This window comes from Schistocerca piceifrons, chromosome 4 (genome assembly GCF_021461385.2).
Source record: "Schistocerca piceifrons isolate TAMUIC-IGC-003096 chromosome 4, iqSchPice1.1, whole genome shotgun sequence".
NCBI classification, from domain to species: Eukaryota; Metazoa; Arthropoda; class Insecta; order Orthoptera; family Acrididae; genus Schistocerca; species Schistocerca piceifrons.
The window spans coordinates 267154743-267170660 of NC_060141.1; the positions used below are offsets into that span (position 1 = coordinate 267154743).

General features: G+C 40.6%; 1 protein-coding gene across 3 annotated transcripts in view; it reads left to right on the forward strand.

Annotated features, from left to right (window-relative positions):
• The window catches only part of LOC124794860, a 251714-nt gene that overhangs the window by 102454 nt on the left and 133342 nt on the right, over positions 1 to 15918 (forward strand). For all 3 annotated transcript variants that reach the window (XM_047258530.1, XM_047258532.1, XM_047258531.1), the window contains one exon: positions 13675 to 13751. In XM_047258530.1, the coding sequence (XP_047114486.1) occupies positions 13675 to 13751 (77 nt within the window). The remainder of the gene's footprint in view (positions 1 to 13674; positions 13752 to 15918) is intronic.

The window sequence follows — 15918 nt, forward strand, 5'->3', positions numbered from 1 at the left end:
TATATACTCCTTCCACCTTTCTGCTTTCCCTTCTTTGCTTAGAACTGGGTTTCCATCTGAGCTCTTGATATTCATACAAGTCGTTCTCTTATCTCCAAAGGTCTCTTTAATTTTCCTGTAGGCGGTATCTATCTTACCCCTAGTGAGATAGGCCTCTACATCCTTACATTTGTCCTCTAGCCATCCCTGCTTAGCCATTTTGCACTTCCTGTCGATCTCATTTTTGAGACGTTTGTATTCCTTTTTGCCTGTTTCACTTACTGCATTTTTATATTTTCTCCTTTCGTCAATTAAATTCAATATTTCTTCTGTTACCCAAGGATTTCTACTAGCCCTCGTCTTTTTACCTACTTGATCCTCTGCTGCCTTCACTACTTCATCCCTCAAAGCTACCCATTCTTCTTCTACTGTATTTATTTCCCCCATTCCTGTCAATTGCTCCCTTATGCTCTCCCTGAATCTCTGTACAACCTCTGGTTCTTTTAGTTTATCCAGGTCCCATCTCCTTAAATTCCCACCTTTTTGCAGTTTCCTCAGTTTTAATCTACAGGTCATAACCAATAGATTGTGGTCAGAGTCCACATCTGCCCCTGGAAATGTCTTACAATTTAAAACCTGGTTCCTAAATCTCTGTCTTACCATTATATAATCTATCTGATACCTTTTAGTATCTCCAGGGTTCTTCCATGTATACAACCTTCTTTCATGATTCTTAAACCAAGTGTTAGTTATGATTATGTTGTGCTCTGTGCAAAATTCTACCAGGCGGCTTCCTCTTTCATTTCTGTCCCCCAATCCGTATTCACCTACTATGTTTCCTTCTCTCCCTTTTCCTACACTCGAATTCCAGTCACCCATGACTATTAAATTTTCGTCTCCCTTCACAATCTGAATAATTTCTTTTATTTCATCATACATTTCTTCAATTTCTTCGTCATCTGAAGAGCTAGTTGGCATATAAACTTGTACTACTGTAGTAGACGTGGGCTTCGTATCTATCTTGGCCACAATAATGCGTTCACTATGCTGTTTGTAGTAGCTTACCCGCATTCCTATTTTCCTATTCATTATTAAACCTACTCCTGCATTACCCCTATTTGATTTTGTGTTTATAACCCTGTAGTCACCTGATCAGAAGTCTTGTTCCTCCTGCCACCGAACTTCACTAATTCCCACTATATCTAACTTCAACCTATCCATTTCCCTTTTTAAATTTTCTAACCTACCTGCCCGATTAAGGGATCTGACATTCCACGCTCCGATCCGTAGAACGCCAGTTTTCTTTCTCCTGATAACGACATCCTCTTGAGTAGTCCCCGCCCGGAGATCCGAATGGGGGACTATTTTACCTCCGGAATATTTTACCCAAGAGGACGCCATCATCATGTAATCATACAGTAAAGCTGCATGCCCTCGGGAAAAATTACGGCTGTAGTTTCCCCTTGCTTTCAGCCGTTCGCAGTACCAGCACAGCAAGACCGTTTTGGTTATTGTTACAAGGCCAGATCAGTCAATCATCCAGACTGTTGCCCTTGCAACTACTGAAAAGGCTGCTGCCCCTCTTCAGGAACCACACGTTTGTCTGGCCTCTCAACAGATACCCCTCCGTTGTGGTTGCACCTACGGTACGGCTATCTGTATCGCTGAGGCACGCAAGCCTCCCCACCAACGGCAAGGTCCATGGTTCATGGGGGGTTGATGGGGCATTATAACTAAATGTATATGCTTTTGGTCCTGTTTACTCAGCTCACTTTTAAAATTGTTGAACTAAAATTTTTGATAAGAGCCAGTCTCCATTTCCTCTTTTTCTAAATAATAATTGTAGTAGACTCTTGTGATTGTTATATTGCTGGCAGAACAATTTTTGCTTCTTTGATACACTTTCGCTATACAGCTATTGTGACTACGCTTTTGCCTCTGAAGTGCAATGATGGAATGATGTTTTGTCTGCAGTAACATAACATTGTCAATGGTCCTTTGATTATTTCCAAACCAAACCATACACAAGACGGATACTACTGACAACATACGGAAAGTTCTGGTTGAGAATTATGAATTATTTCCGAATAAAGCTGATGACTCTCCGAAAGCAGAAGCACTGCATCGTTGATAGATACAGAAACAAAAGGTAGATAGCTTGGCTAGCTTTTGGAATGTGCTTTCTTTCCACACACACACACACACACACACACACACACACACACACACACACACAGTCGACTACACACACATAGTGCTCAGTCGACTGCTGGCTCTTTCCTGGCCCAGAATGAATGTACTGGGGTGGGGCAGGTTGAGGGATGGAGAAAGATAGTAAGCAGGCAGAGGAGGAGGGGGGGAGGGGGAGAGCGTATAGTGGCTCGTGGCTTGTTGTGGGAGGGTGGGGAGCTGTCTGTAGGCTAGCTAGCTGGAGGGAACAGGTGGCAGATTGCCTGGCACACGATTTCATAGACTAGGGTGTAAGATAATGGTACACAACTAGCTGATGTGGGGACACAAATTCGTGCAGCTCAGAAAAGCTGGTGGTTGTGGGGGGAGGATCCTGATGGCACAGGTTGTGAAGCAGCCATTGAAATCTCGCATGTTGTGCTCTGCTGGACGTTGTGCCACTGTGTGATCCACCTTGATTTTGACAAAATTTCAGCAGTGGCCATTCAGTGTAGCTGACAGCTGGTTGATTGTCATACCAACATAAAACACTGTGCAATGGTTGCAACAGACCTGGTACATAACGTGGTTGCTTTCACATCCTTGGTTCATCGCCGTAGTATACATCTTCATGTATACTATCACTAAATATTAAATTAAAAATCTACTTCAATCTCCAATATTGCTCCTTAATACTTCATTTCAAATCCTAGAGTCCTCCTTTACTTTTTAACCACTCTACTATATCTCTGTATACCATTCATTACTTATCATATATATTTAGGTTATCAAGAGTGTATTATCTTTACTTAGGTTATCAGAGAGTTCCACTATTCAACAAGTTGTCAAGTTATTCTTATTTATATACATATATATTTTTAGAATTAGCCAATGTAGAACCGTCACCTATAATACCATGTGCTCATGCTTTACGATGTGCACGTACTTCCCCCTACAACCCTTGATGGTTCTTACAAGCTCTCAAACTGTACTTTTCCTGTTTGTGTCTTTGTGTTTCTTTGTGTGTATGCATATGGGTAGTTATGTAGCCTGATTCTTCAGCCTACTTATGTAAAATAAGTTGAAGGTTATAGAAAACCATGGAAATTGAGAAGGACTTCAGCGTTAGAAGTGCATGCATATGGAAAGAGGGAAAGATAGATAGGTACTCAAATGAGATGTAAGAAAGGAAAAAGTAGAGAGAATTGCTAAGATTGAAGAAGTGAAAGGAGATAGCCTCAAAGACGGGAAAACCCTTCCCACCCCCCTTCCCCAGGATCCCTACTTCACCTGCCCTTGAGTGAGAAGCCAGAGAAGGCAGGATGTTAAATGTCTCCTGCAGAATGGACATTCTCACCTTTACCCTTGAAGCTCCTGAAGAAAATGTTAGCAACACCTATGGAATGGCAGATGGTGAAGAATCAGTTACACTTGTCTGCAAGGGTTGTCTGAAGGGTGGGGTGTGTGATTACCGTATTTACTCGAATCTAAGCCGCACCTGAAAAAAGAGACTCGAAATAAAGGAAAAAAAAATTTCCCGAATCTAAGCCGCAACTGAAATTTGAGACTCGAAATTCAAGGGGAGAGAACAGTTTTAGGTCGCACCTCCAAATCAAAACAAAGTTGGTCCATTGTAATATGAGACACAATTTAGGTCGAATGAATGATGATACAGCTACAGTAGTTTGGTTCGAGCTGTAAGTTTAGCAGTTAAGCTTTACCAGGTAGGCCATTGCTATGCGTCAGGCGCTCCGTCCGTATTTATACTGGTACCCTTCGTTTTTCACGTGCTTCATCTGGTTTGAATTGATTGCTTATTTTTCTTTGATCTGATAAGTTCCGTTCTCTTTGTTATAGGTGTTTACGTCACTCTATGCTGAAAATGCATTACTGTATTGTGTCATGCATTGATTGTCACAATCTGATGATGAGTGTTTACGACCTGTCGCCGCTTGTGGCATGGTTTGCTTTTAAGCGTGCTACCGCCGCTTAACAATAAAAAAAAGAGAGGAATTATCTCAGTAACGAAACAATGGCAAGAGACTGCTATTTGTTGTTATTTACACTGCTGCTGTCTTTGATAATGATCAACAAGAACCAAATAATAAACTGCGTATGATAGAAGATGTTCTGAACGAGACTTTAGCGAAAATTTTTCTCCGTTTGAAAATCTTTGCAGACGCCTCTTTAATACATTACTTTCTGCACAGAAATTAGAGTCATCTTAGATTTAAAAATCTAGTCAATTGTCATGCTTCATTTCTGACTGTGTCACTATTAGGCATAAGAATAATACACTCCTGGAAATGGAAAAAAGAACACATTGACACCGGTGTGTCAGACCCACCATACTTGCTCCGGACACTGCGAGAGGGCTGTACAAGCAATGATTACACGCACGGCACAGCGGACACACCAGGAACCGCGGTGTTGGCCGTCGAATGGCGCTAGCTGCGCAGCATTTGTGCACCGCCGCCGTCAGTGTCAGCCAGTTTGCCGTGGCATACGGAGCTCCATCGCAGTCTTTAACACTGGTAGCATGCCGCGACAGCGTGGACGTGAACCGTATGTGCAGTTGACGGACTTTGAGCAAGGGCGTATAGTGGGCATGCCGGAGGCCGGGTGGACGTACCGCCGAATTGCTCAACACGTGGGGCGTGAGGTCTCCACAGTACATCGATGTTGTCGCCAGTGGTCAGCGGAAGGTGCACGTGCCCATCGTCCTGGGACCGGACCGCAGCGACGCACGGATGCACGCCAAGACCGTAGGATCCTACGCAGTGCCGTAGGGGACCGCACCGCCACTTCCCAGCAAATTAGGGACACTGTTGCTCCTGGGGTATCGGCGAGGACCATTCGCAACCGTCTCCATGAAGCTGGGCTACGGTCCCGCACACCGTTAGGCCGTCTTCCGCTCACGCCCCAACATCGTGCAGCCCGCCTCCAGTGGTGTCGCGACAGGCGTGAATGGAGGGACGAATGGAGACGTGTCGTCTTCAGCGATGAGAGTCGCTTCTGCCTTGGTGCCAATGATGGTCGTATGCATGTTTGGCGCCGTGCAGGTGAGCGCCACAATCAGGACTGCATACGACCAAGGCACACAGGGCCAACACCCGGCATCATGGTGTGGGGAGCGATCTCCTACACTGGCCGTACACCACTGGTGATCGTCGAGGGGACACTGAATAGTGCACGGTACATCCAAACCGTCATCGAACCCATCGTTCTACCATTCCTAGACCGGCAAGGGAACTTGCTGTTCCAACAGGACAATGCACGTCCGCATGTATCCCGTGCCACCCAACGTGCTCTAGAAGGTGTAAGTCAACTACCCTGGCCAGCAAGATCTCCGGATCTGTCCCCCATTGAGCATGTTTGGGACTGGATGAAGCGTCGTCTCACGCGGTCTGCATGTCCAGCACGAACGCTGGCAAGCCGTTCCACAGGACTACATCCAGCATCTCTACGATCGTCTCCATGGGAGAATAGCAGCCTGAATTGCTGCGAAAGGTGGATATACACTGTACTAGTGCCGACATTGTGCATGCTCTGTTGTCTGTGTCTATGTGCCTGTGGTTCTGTCAGTGTGATCATGTGATGTATCTGACCCCAGGAATGTGTCAATAAAGTTTCCCCTTCCTGGGACAATGAATTCACGGTGTTCTTATTTCAATTTCCAGGAGTGTATGAATATATGACATGATATGTGTATACTCCCGCGTTTGCTGTTGTCTCACTCTAGTTTCGTAGTTTATCAGGCAGACAGGATTTAAATGAGACAGCAGCAAACACGAAAGAATACATGGCAAAATGTTTATATTCGTATTATTCTTATGGTGAAGAGAATACTGCATGTGATTCACAATTTATAAAAGTTCCCATTAGCAACCATCTCTTCTCACATGTAGGAAAAAATTCAGAACGTAGAATTAGCCATATTGACAAACATCGCAAACAGTCTTGCCAGTCGGATTTTCATAGTACATTGAAAAGCTGCTACATTCAAAGATGAACAATACGGAATTTGTATTTACTTCGTTGGATAATGTATGAAAATGTAGTGGTCATAATTCAGGGCGGAGAAAAAAGCTCGTCTTCCACGTTTTTTTTTTTTTTTACGGATGCAGAGGTTTTGGCGCCAGTATTTATCTTTGTGCCTGCAAAGCATGCCTGTGTAGTGCTACATATATTCGATGACAGAAGTTAGTTGTGGCAGCACCTACCAACATATTTCAGAACTTCCGCTTACTTTGCACTCGATTCTTGGATTACAAAAACAAAAAAAAAGTGCGGCTTAGATTCGAGTAAATATGGTAGTGTTAGTTATGCTTGTACTTACACTACCCACTCCTTCCAAAATCAATATTAACTCTCCCCGTCTACATCACATCTCATCAAAAGGTATAAAAGATTCTGTAAAATTAGAAAATTATACACTGTTGTATAAAATAGTCATCTAGTTAGTCACTTCATATTACCTTTATACCCATATAAAATACTATGTTCGTCCCATGTCGTCTCGATATCATTCTGCTTCCCTAGTACCATCATACTGATATTCCACCAAATTATTATTCTGTTTGTTCCATTTTATGATTAGAGATCACTGTTTATTCGTAATTCTCTTAAATTATTCACAATCTTGTAGTCATATTTGGTCACTTAAATACTAACATGATAGGATAGTTTAAGAATTCAAGAATAAACCACAGAATAGTTGAAGAATTGAAGGGAATTTGGTGTAGGAAAGCTAATGTGGAAGTAACACCGAAAACATCTCAGGAACCGATGGTCGTCACTCCGCCCGTTAACATAGAATGTCAACGTCCCTGGGGAATATACCACTTTATATCCTTAACATCATATTTCCCTTTTTCTTCTCCTGTTGTAGGATCCACTAAAAATAAGGTTTTAGGGCAGATTACAGATTGTACTCGGTAAGGCCTCGCATACTTTTCAAAAAAATTATGTGTTTCTTTCTTCAGGGCAGAGCTCTGAAGATGCTGTTTTACTAGAACTAGGTCATCAACCTTATACTGAGGTTCAATAGCCTTCTCGGTATGTTTACTTACTCATTTTTTTTGCCCTCTTAACTAAGTTCTTATTAACTATCATTTGATTCAGTTGGTAATCAATAGTAGGTTGTTCGGGCCAAGTAAAGCATTTAATAAGAGGTTCACCTACAAAGGGTTTACCTATTACTTCCAAAGTTGTTAGTCCAGTTGATAAATGTGGTAATTCATGTAAAATGAGCTCAAAGTCTCTAATTTTCATTCACCATGACATATGTCCTTTATGGCAGTATGTGCAGCATAATTTCCCAATTTCTTTCATAACCCTTTCACACGGGTTAGAAGATGGATTATACTTGGAGATGAGTATTTGATGAATATTTTCCCCTAGAAATTCTTTAAACTCATTACTAGTGAACTATGGTCCATTGTCGGAAAGGAACCGCTTCAGTTTTCCTACCTCAAGGAAGTATTGTTGCAGACAGTGTATTACCATTGGTGTGTTTGCTTTCTTAATAGGGTACAACTTAACATACTTCGACCAACATTCTATGAGAACAAAAATGTAAGACACTCCTCCCTCCCCTTTTGGAATTGATCCGAAGAAATCTGCAGCGGTTAGGAATAATTGGATACATTTTATATTTAACGTGAGTGTTATCCTCTTTTACCTTCTGACAAATTTCACAAATTTTAATGACCGGTGCTATTTTATGTCCTAGCTTTTTAAAGTAATAGAACTTATTCATATGTGCAATACATTTCTTTATACCGAAATGTCCATACCCCTTATGAATGTACCACACTAACTCGTCTTCTACTAAATTTGGTATACATAAATGCCAATGTTGCGTTGTCGTACTGTCTCTCCAGAACAAATTATGTCCTATAATCTTCCACCTTCCATCTTGATTAGGCGGTAATGACTTCCTAACACACATAGCAAATACATCTGTAAAATAGGGATCATGTTGGATGGTACATGCTATTTTCTGAGCCATTTCTTGCACCTTGTTAAGTGGATATTCTAACGTTAAAAAATTAACCGCAAAAATTATGCCAGGTCCTTCTGTATGTTTTAGTTCTTTTATGGCTTCTGGTAGCCGAGACAAAGCATCGGGTACAACATTCTCCGAAACCTTTATATACTGGATTTTAATGTCATATTCTTGAAGAAACAACATCTACCGCATCAGTCTACTATGTATTAATTGACTATTCATTAAAAATGACAGAGCTTGGTTATCCGTATAGACATGTATTTCAGACCCCCATATCAGTGTTTGGAATTTTTGTATACCCCATACTATGGTGAATAATTCTTTTTCTGTTGCTGTATAATTTAATTCATGTTTGTTGAGACCCTGGCTAGCAAAAGCCATTGACCTATGGTCTATACTTTCTAAACCCCATTCGCCTTGGAAGAGTTCTGCGGCTATACAATAGTCTGATGCATCGGTTGAAATCTTAAATGGTTCACCCATCACCAGATGGTACAATATCGATGATTCTGATAATGCCCGCTTTACACTTTCAAATGCGTTATGTGCCCCTTGGTCCCAATTCCAAGGTGCTCCCTTTCGTAAAAAGACACACAAGTTGAGCGCTGTTTAACTCTTGACTTTGTATGTAGTGCCTGTAATACCCTGTCATCCCAAGAAATCCCTTCAATTGTCTGATGTTTCTATTTCTAGGTGGTGGACACTACTTAATGGCCTTTATACTTTCTGGATCAGACTTAATTCCTTGTACACGTACGATATGTCCCAAGAATTTTAGTTCTTGCCTTGCAGAGTGCGATTTCGACAATTTTATTGTTATACCTTTTTCTTTTAATCTTTTTAGGGTTTTCCTCACTACCAGAATCAATAAATATCTCGACTTCCAAATCTTCTAGTTTTCCAATTATGATCAGTTGTGGATTAACTGTAGTTATGCCAGGTTCCTCTAGTAGCAACCATTCTTTTGTTGCTACTTTATGTGTAAAGCAAGCATATTTATTATGAGGTAGGACTTCTAATGTATTTCGACGACAGGGGCCCCGGCCCTGGATCCAGATCCAGATCGCATGACGTTTTCCTCATTATTGGTAATTACTGGCTGGTTACCAAATCGAGGTATTATGTCTCCATTTTGAGCTCTATTATTATTAGGTACAAATTCCTGTGTAGTTACTGGGCCTATATTTGAGGGTGGATGTCTTTTTTGATAATTTTTGTTACCACTGTCCAAGTTAAACAGCTGTATTCTAGCCATATTAGTTTCACATCTTTTAAAATTGCTACTATTGCTATTATTATTATTATTATTATTATTCCTCCTGTAGTTCGCTTCTCATTTTGATGCATGTCCTCATTTCGGTCTTTATTTATTGCATATAGTGCATCCACAATGAATAACAATTCTTCTACTGTCTTCCACCTGCTACATAATATGTCTTTTCTAGCGTTAGTGGGTAATCACCTTATCAAAATCCTTACCAATCCCTCTTCCTCCATGGGTTTATCTAAATATTTTGCCCTTGTTAAATGCCAGTCAAAATATTTTCTCATCGCACCCCATGTATTGTTATAATACTTTGGGTCCCACAAATCAGATATTAACTTTTCTTGGATGCTTGTTGACCAATGCTTCTCCTTCAACCTTTTCTGAAAGTCCACCCAGGACGAGAAATACTCTATAATCACTGTGCCCCACTCTTGAGGCTTCTCCTAGAAGGTAACCTGCAGCGAATTCTATCTTTTTTGCATCTTCCCAATTATTCGGCAAGGCTTGATTAAATAGTTTCAAGAAATGAGTTGGGTATACATCTCCACCTGGTTTAAATTTTGGAAAATCCAGAATTTGCTCCCCATTGTAAATCTGTCACCACCTCGCTAGTCAACACTACATTCAGTGAAGCCACCCTTTTTCTCTACCTTATCCTGGCTAAGGTTAAACTCTTTCCACAAATCGTCCATACTTCTCCTATTATCAATAAGTTCTGAAGCTAAACGTGATGGAACGTTGTTTGGTTTTACCCTCTCGGCAACTTTTTGGTCGATTATTTCCTCTACCTGTTCCTCCAGACCGCTTATATTTATGGTGGCCGGGGTTGCTAGCTTTTCTTTAAAATTTCCCTCCACGTCATTGACTCGAGTGTTGACACCTGCAATTTCACTATTTCAGACCAGTCAGGCCCTTCTTTAGCAATTCTCATAGACATGGCTGGTTCTGATGGCTCTCAAACTTCTTGTATACAGTCCATACTCCTAAGGACTTCAGCTCTTGTGAGCATCTAATACTAATTTCAATTATATCAATTACACAGTAAAAGTTCACCCCACAGTCTTTTGTAACACTTCTTACTAGAATAATAAAGTTTTTATGTCATACTCACCTGGCATTGAATTTTATGGTGCATTGGCAAGCAGGTGTAGAATCGGCACCAGTGAGTAGCACAGGCGCTGGCAGCGTCTAACGTTGGTTGCAGTGTTGGCATCGGCAAGCGGATGCAAAGTCAGCAATGGTGAACAGCAGCCATTGCAGTCAGCAACCGTGGCGGGTTACTGCGTCAGTGTCATTGGCTGGTTACTGCGTTGACGTCATTGGCTGGTTAATGTGTCAACATCGGTTGGTTATTGCGTCGGTGTAGGCATGATGTATGAGGGTGAGAAATACTTCCTCCCCACACCAAAAACTCCTTAGTCAAACAGTTGAGATCTTCCCTCTATTCTCTGGACATTATTACTTTTTCCCATCTTATATTGTGTTGCATTCGCTATAAATACAGTTCCTAAAACCCCTCAAGGTTCTCACAAGTCCACAATCCGCAACTCTACGGAATCAGTAAATAGGTAACTAAAAAGTGTATTTTCTTGTCTTTTACATAATTCAGCTGTTCACAATAATAACTGATGTAGCACCGTCGTGAAGTAAGGCACGCTTACTCCTTCTGCTGGACATGTAACTTCTGTGACTAGCGCGGCAACCAGTTTCCCGCGTCCATCAACCATCCACCTTGTAGCATTCTCTTGACACACGTCCACCGTGCGCATACAGAAAACCGGCGCGAGGTAGACACTCTCCCGTCTCTCACACTCGTATGTAAAATATCGGGTTTTTGAGACAGTGGAAAGCTGAGGGTCTCTAGAATCTGTGTCGAAATTCTCGAGGCTCTACAACACGTGCTTCAAATCCTGAAATTCAGACTTTAGATGGTCACCTTCTGAGAGAGTCTTTGCTGTGTACAATAAAGTGTTCAGGACCACATTCTTGTATACAGGGTGGTGAAAATTGTTGAAGTTTAAGTACCAGACAGTATGTATAGACGAATGAAGAAGCCGCCCCCCTGCCTTCCACTCAACTAAAACTTGGTATAATGGAGGCTTGCCATCCCTCCTCATCTCGATAGTAAATTTAATTTTAGAATGGACACCACTCATCTGTTCGATGAACTGCTGCAGTGCATTTTCTTCATGAGGTCATATTAAGCAAATGTCTTCAGCATACAGCAGGAACCAAGACGGATGCAACTTAGTAGATTTCGGAGCTTGCTCTTCAAACTGCTTGATGAAGAAGTTTGCGATGGTTGGAGACAGTGGGGATCCCATGGCTGTGCCATCCGTAATGATGCTCAATGTAGTGATCAGCATCCATATAAATTGGCCCACATAACATTTGCCACAGTCACAATTTACAATATTCCATGTGATTGTGCCAAACATTATGTGGGCCAGTCTTTATGGATGTCGATCGCTACATTGAGCATCGTTGTCCAACTTCAATATAGATATTTAGAAAATTCAGTGGTGGCTAAGGAAAACGGCTAAGGAAAACCTCTTAAAGAAACACAAGATATTGTTGGAACAAATGAAAATACTCGCTCACACTTCAAGCTATTGGAACTCAGTTATTAGGGAAGCAGTTGAAATTGAACTATGTGAAAACAGCTTCAATAGAGACACCAGCTATGTGCTTCACAATGCATGGAAGCATGGACTTGATAATGAAAGATTACAGGGGAAGACTTCTCACAGGTTACTGCCTGGTGTAAGGAATGGCACTCCAAGCAACCCTGGATAAAGAGCGCAAACAAAATTTATACAAATTGAGGGTGTCACCTAAGTACTCGCCATTTCTGTGTTGCCTTCACGATGTAATCAAGCCAGTCATATGCCGTCCTCTAGATATAAAAGTGGAAGCCCATCAATTTTGTGGCAGTCAGACTTTGCCTCCGTCATCACTCGGGGCTATCATTGAAAGCCGGGAATTTTATCTGCATTTGACAGAGCAAGTAAACTGAGAGCTTTTTACACTTAGCTATAATATAACTCCCCATCCACCTTGTTCCACATTTTTGGGCCCATTTGACATTTTGGTTACATGTAATCTATTACCTGGCAAATCTCACTTTAGTTTTAGTGAAGACAGTGGTCACAGCACTTTATTGTTTGATACTGGGGCGAACTATCTGCCACTGGTAAGTGAACTCTTATCATTGACATAAGGAATTATGCTTTGGATTAGCCACTAGTTATGGCTCATAATAACTTTCAATCCTCTGGACTGCTCCAGATAATAATTAAGGTTCGAGCATAATATGACTGAATGACTGTTCATTTACAGATGAGCAATATATCTTATAAAGAGGAATAGGAAGTAGCTAGCTGGTAGATGATGTTGCTCATCTTATTTACACATCTTCCACAAAGTCAACATAACATTCTATTTAGTGACTCAAGTTGTAACATAATAACCCCAGTACAACATGTTGGTCATGTTCTTTCTTGTACACAGTAACAGCCAGTCTCCTGTTGCTCTTTTTCAGTAATAGGGCTTTAGAAAGTGGAATTCAGGTTGAGTTGACTTTTACTAACATTTAAAGTAACTCATGGCTTTATGGACCCATTTAAACACAATCACTGTTCGAAGGTAAGACAAGAGCATTGATTTGCAACAGCAACAAGGGCCACCCCATCAAAGAGATTGTGATGGTACTTCTTTGCTTTATATTTCAGTGAAAATTACAACTTTCATAAGTAACTCTTGACTCAAATATAATTCATAACTTACCATTGCATTTACCACATCAATCAGTATATTGTTAATTTATTCAATATTAAAAGAATCAAAACTTATTTTCTGTGGAAGTTGCGTCTTCAGACTTTCAGCATGTCAGAGACCAGTACTGCTTTCTCATAAAGTGGATGAACGTAATCCATGCCAACAGATTCTTTATAAGATAATTAATCTTTTTCACACAGCCAGTTAAAAACAATATTTGCTTTGTTCTGGTTGGAATGCCACATTACACAAGGATCAACTCAGTTCCATGTGGCTGACATCACTGGTATAGTAACTGAAATTAGCTACCCGTATTTGCTGACCAGTTTTGAGAGAAACTTAATTTAACTATTGCTATGTAGTAATTACATGTTTCATCAATGCCTTGGTGGCTGTTGCTGCCATGCCTTGCCAATAAATTTTCTGAAATTTTGTAATATTGTGATTATTGGTTGTCTTCTTGTTGCAGGCAAAAATGTGGAGCGAAAAGAAGTAGAGGCAGCACATTTGATAAACAGTCAATTACAATTGATCAGCAAAAATTTGGTATGTATAAAAACAATAGTTATAAAAATTAAAATAATAATGCAATAATAATAATAATAATAATCGTGGTGGTGCTGGTGGTGGTGATGGTGAAACTGAAACTGAGGAGGTATTATTGCATCATCAACAACAATGTTAAAGCAGCTGTACCATTGGATATATGTATTTTACCTGTAGCTCTTAAAAAGTCAAAGATGAAAGAAAACAGCCCTTACTACATAGAGAAAACATTTTATGGAAGGAATTAAAAAAAGTATGCTCTAATAAACATACCAGTGATTAAGAGGTATCTACTGAATTACGTCACATCAAATTTAAGGTGAAACATCGCCCAGTTCTCATATAATTTCTAGTCCTATTCCACCAGTCACAAAGTGTAGAGAGAATTATAACAATAAATAGAAAATTATGAAAGAATTTTGGGAAAGAATAAGATAAAGTGGGTCACGAACTTGTTATAAATATAAAGAAAGAGGAATGGGTGAATGAATCTGAATTACTTGAATTGGGCTTATCACACAACAGAAACTACAGGTTGGAATATCAATATAAGGAAAAAACAGATTGCTACTCTCCATAAAGATGACCCATTGAGTTGCAGACGGGTGCAACAAAAAGACATTTACACATTAGCTTTCAGCCGAAACCTTCTTTAGAAAAAGAAACCCACAAACACAAGCAAGCACACCTCATGTATACTTGACCACCATATCCAGCAGCTTGGATTGGAGAGCTGGTCTGAGCTGCCGGAGATGGCAGTGTCTTTTGTAAGTAGATGTGAGTGTCTTTTTGTTGTGTCTGTCTGCAACTCAGTGTCCAATCGTTATGGTGAGTAGCAATCTACCTTTTTCTTATGTTGTTGAAGAGGAGTTAATAATGCAAGAGCCATACAACTGTACCACACGTTTCATATAATGCTCCAAAATAAGACTGACTAAAGTGAAAATTAGTTGAATTCAAATAAAAAATTGCTTTCAAAGGCAGTATATTGTTGAATATGTTCTTGGGTTACACTCAAGTCAGGGTAAAATATCCGTCAAAACTTATCTTTTCTGTAATTCTCCTGGTATGTTAAAGGGAAGCTTTTCTTAAGTTGTCCGTGGTTTACTGAAATTCAGTTTATGAATACTCATCTTCAGTAAAGCAGTAATCAATTCCTTTCCCATTGACAGTAATAAGTGCCTTACATTTTGTAGTTTGCAGATGCTGAAGTGTGAAAGGGAAACAAAACTAGGGCCATCCATAGGGTTGGTATCTTTGGTTTTATAAAGTTTGTGAGAGCTGGTGTATTTAAGCTGCGGGTTGGTTCATAGGTGCGGACCACTCTTTTGAAACAAAGATAGGGGGATAAATAGCAATTTAAACTCAGATAACTTGAAATCAGTGAGGGAGAACAACTGTGAGGATCCAGAATGAGATTTTCACTCTGCAGTGGAGTGTGCGCTGATATGAAACTTCCTGGCAAATTAAAACTGTTTGCCAGACTGAGATTCGAACTTGGGACCTTTGCCTTTTGTGGGCAAGTGCTCTGCCATCTGAGCTACCTAAGAATGACTCATGACCTGTCCCCACAGCTTCAGTTCTGCCAGTACCTCGCATCCCACCTTCCAAACTTCAGAAGGTCTTCTGCTACAGTTAAGAGAATGCTGAATTCTTCCAAGTGGAAATATTAACTTTTTATGTTACAGCATACACCTGAAACACTAATTTGTAGGCCTAATTTTTGTGGCTCATAAATAATGATAAATCGTGTAGTGTCAAATGTGTTAAGTGATTTAATTCTATTTGAAGTATGTAATCTGTGTTGCAATGCGTGACTAATGTGGATATTGCCATAGGATAGTCAAAGAGGGAGTGGTATGTGTAGATTGTGGGTTGGATTTTCTGTTAGGTGACTGTAGTGGAGAATCAAATGGGGAACTCAGTCAGGCTCTCCCATGGAACTGTAGGCTCTGCAAGATAGACAAGAGGATCACTGAATAGGAGGCAAAGGTTTGTGCCCTTCAGGCTCTATTAGAACATGCAAAGGTTGAGTTAGGTATGTTGACAGAGGAAAAAGACTGTGGAAACTGAGTAAAGGTAACAAGCAGTGGGTGAAGGGGCAATAGCTTCTCAACTTCATCTACATTTGAGCTTACAGTGTCAAGTAAGCTTGACGTTGTTACCT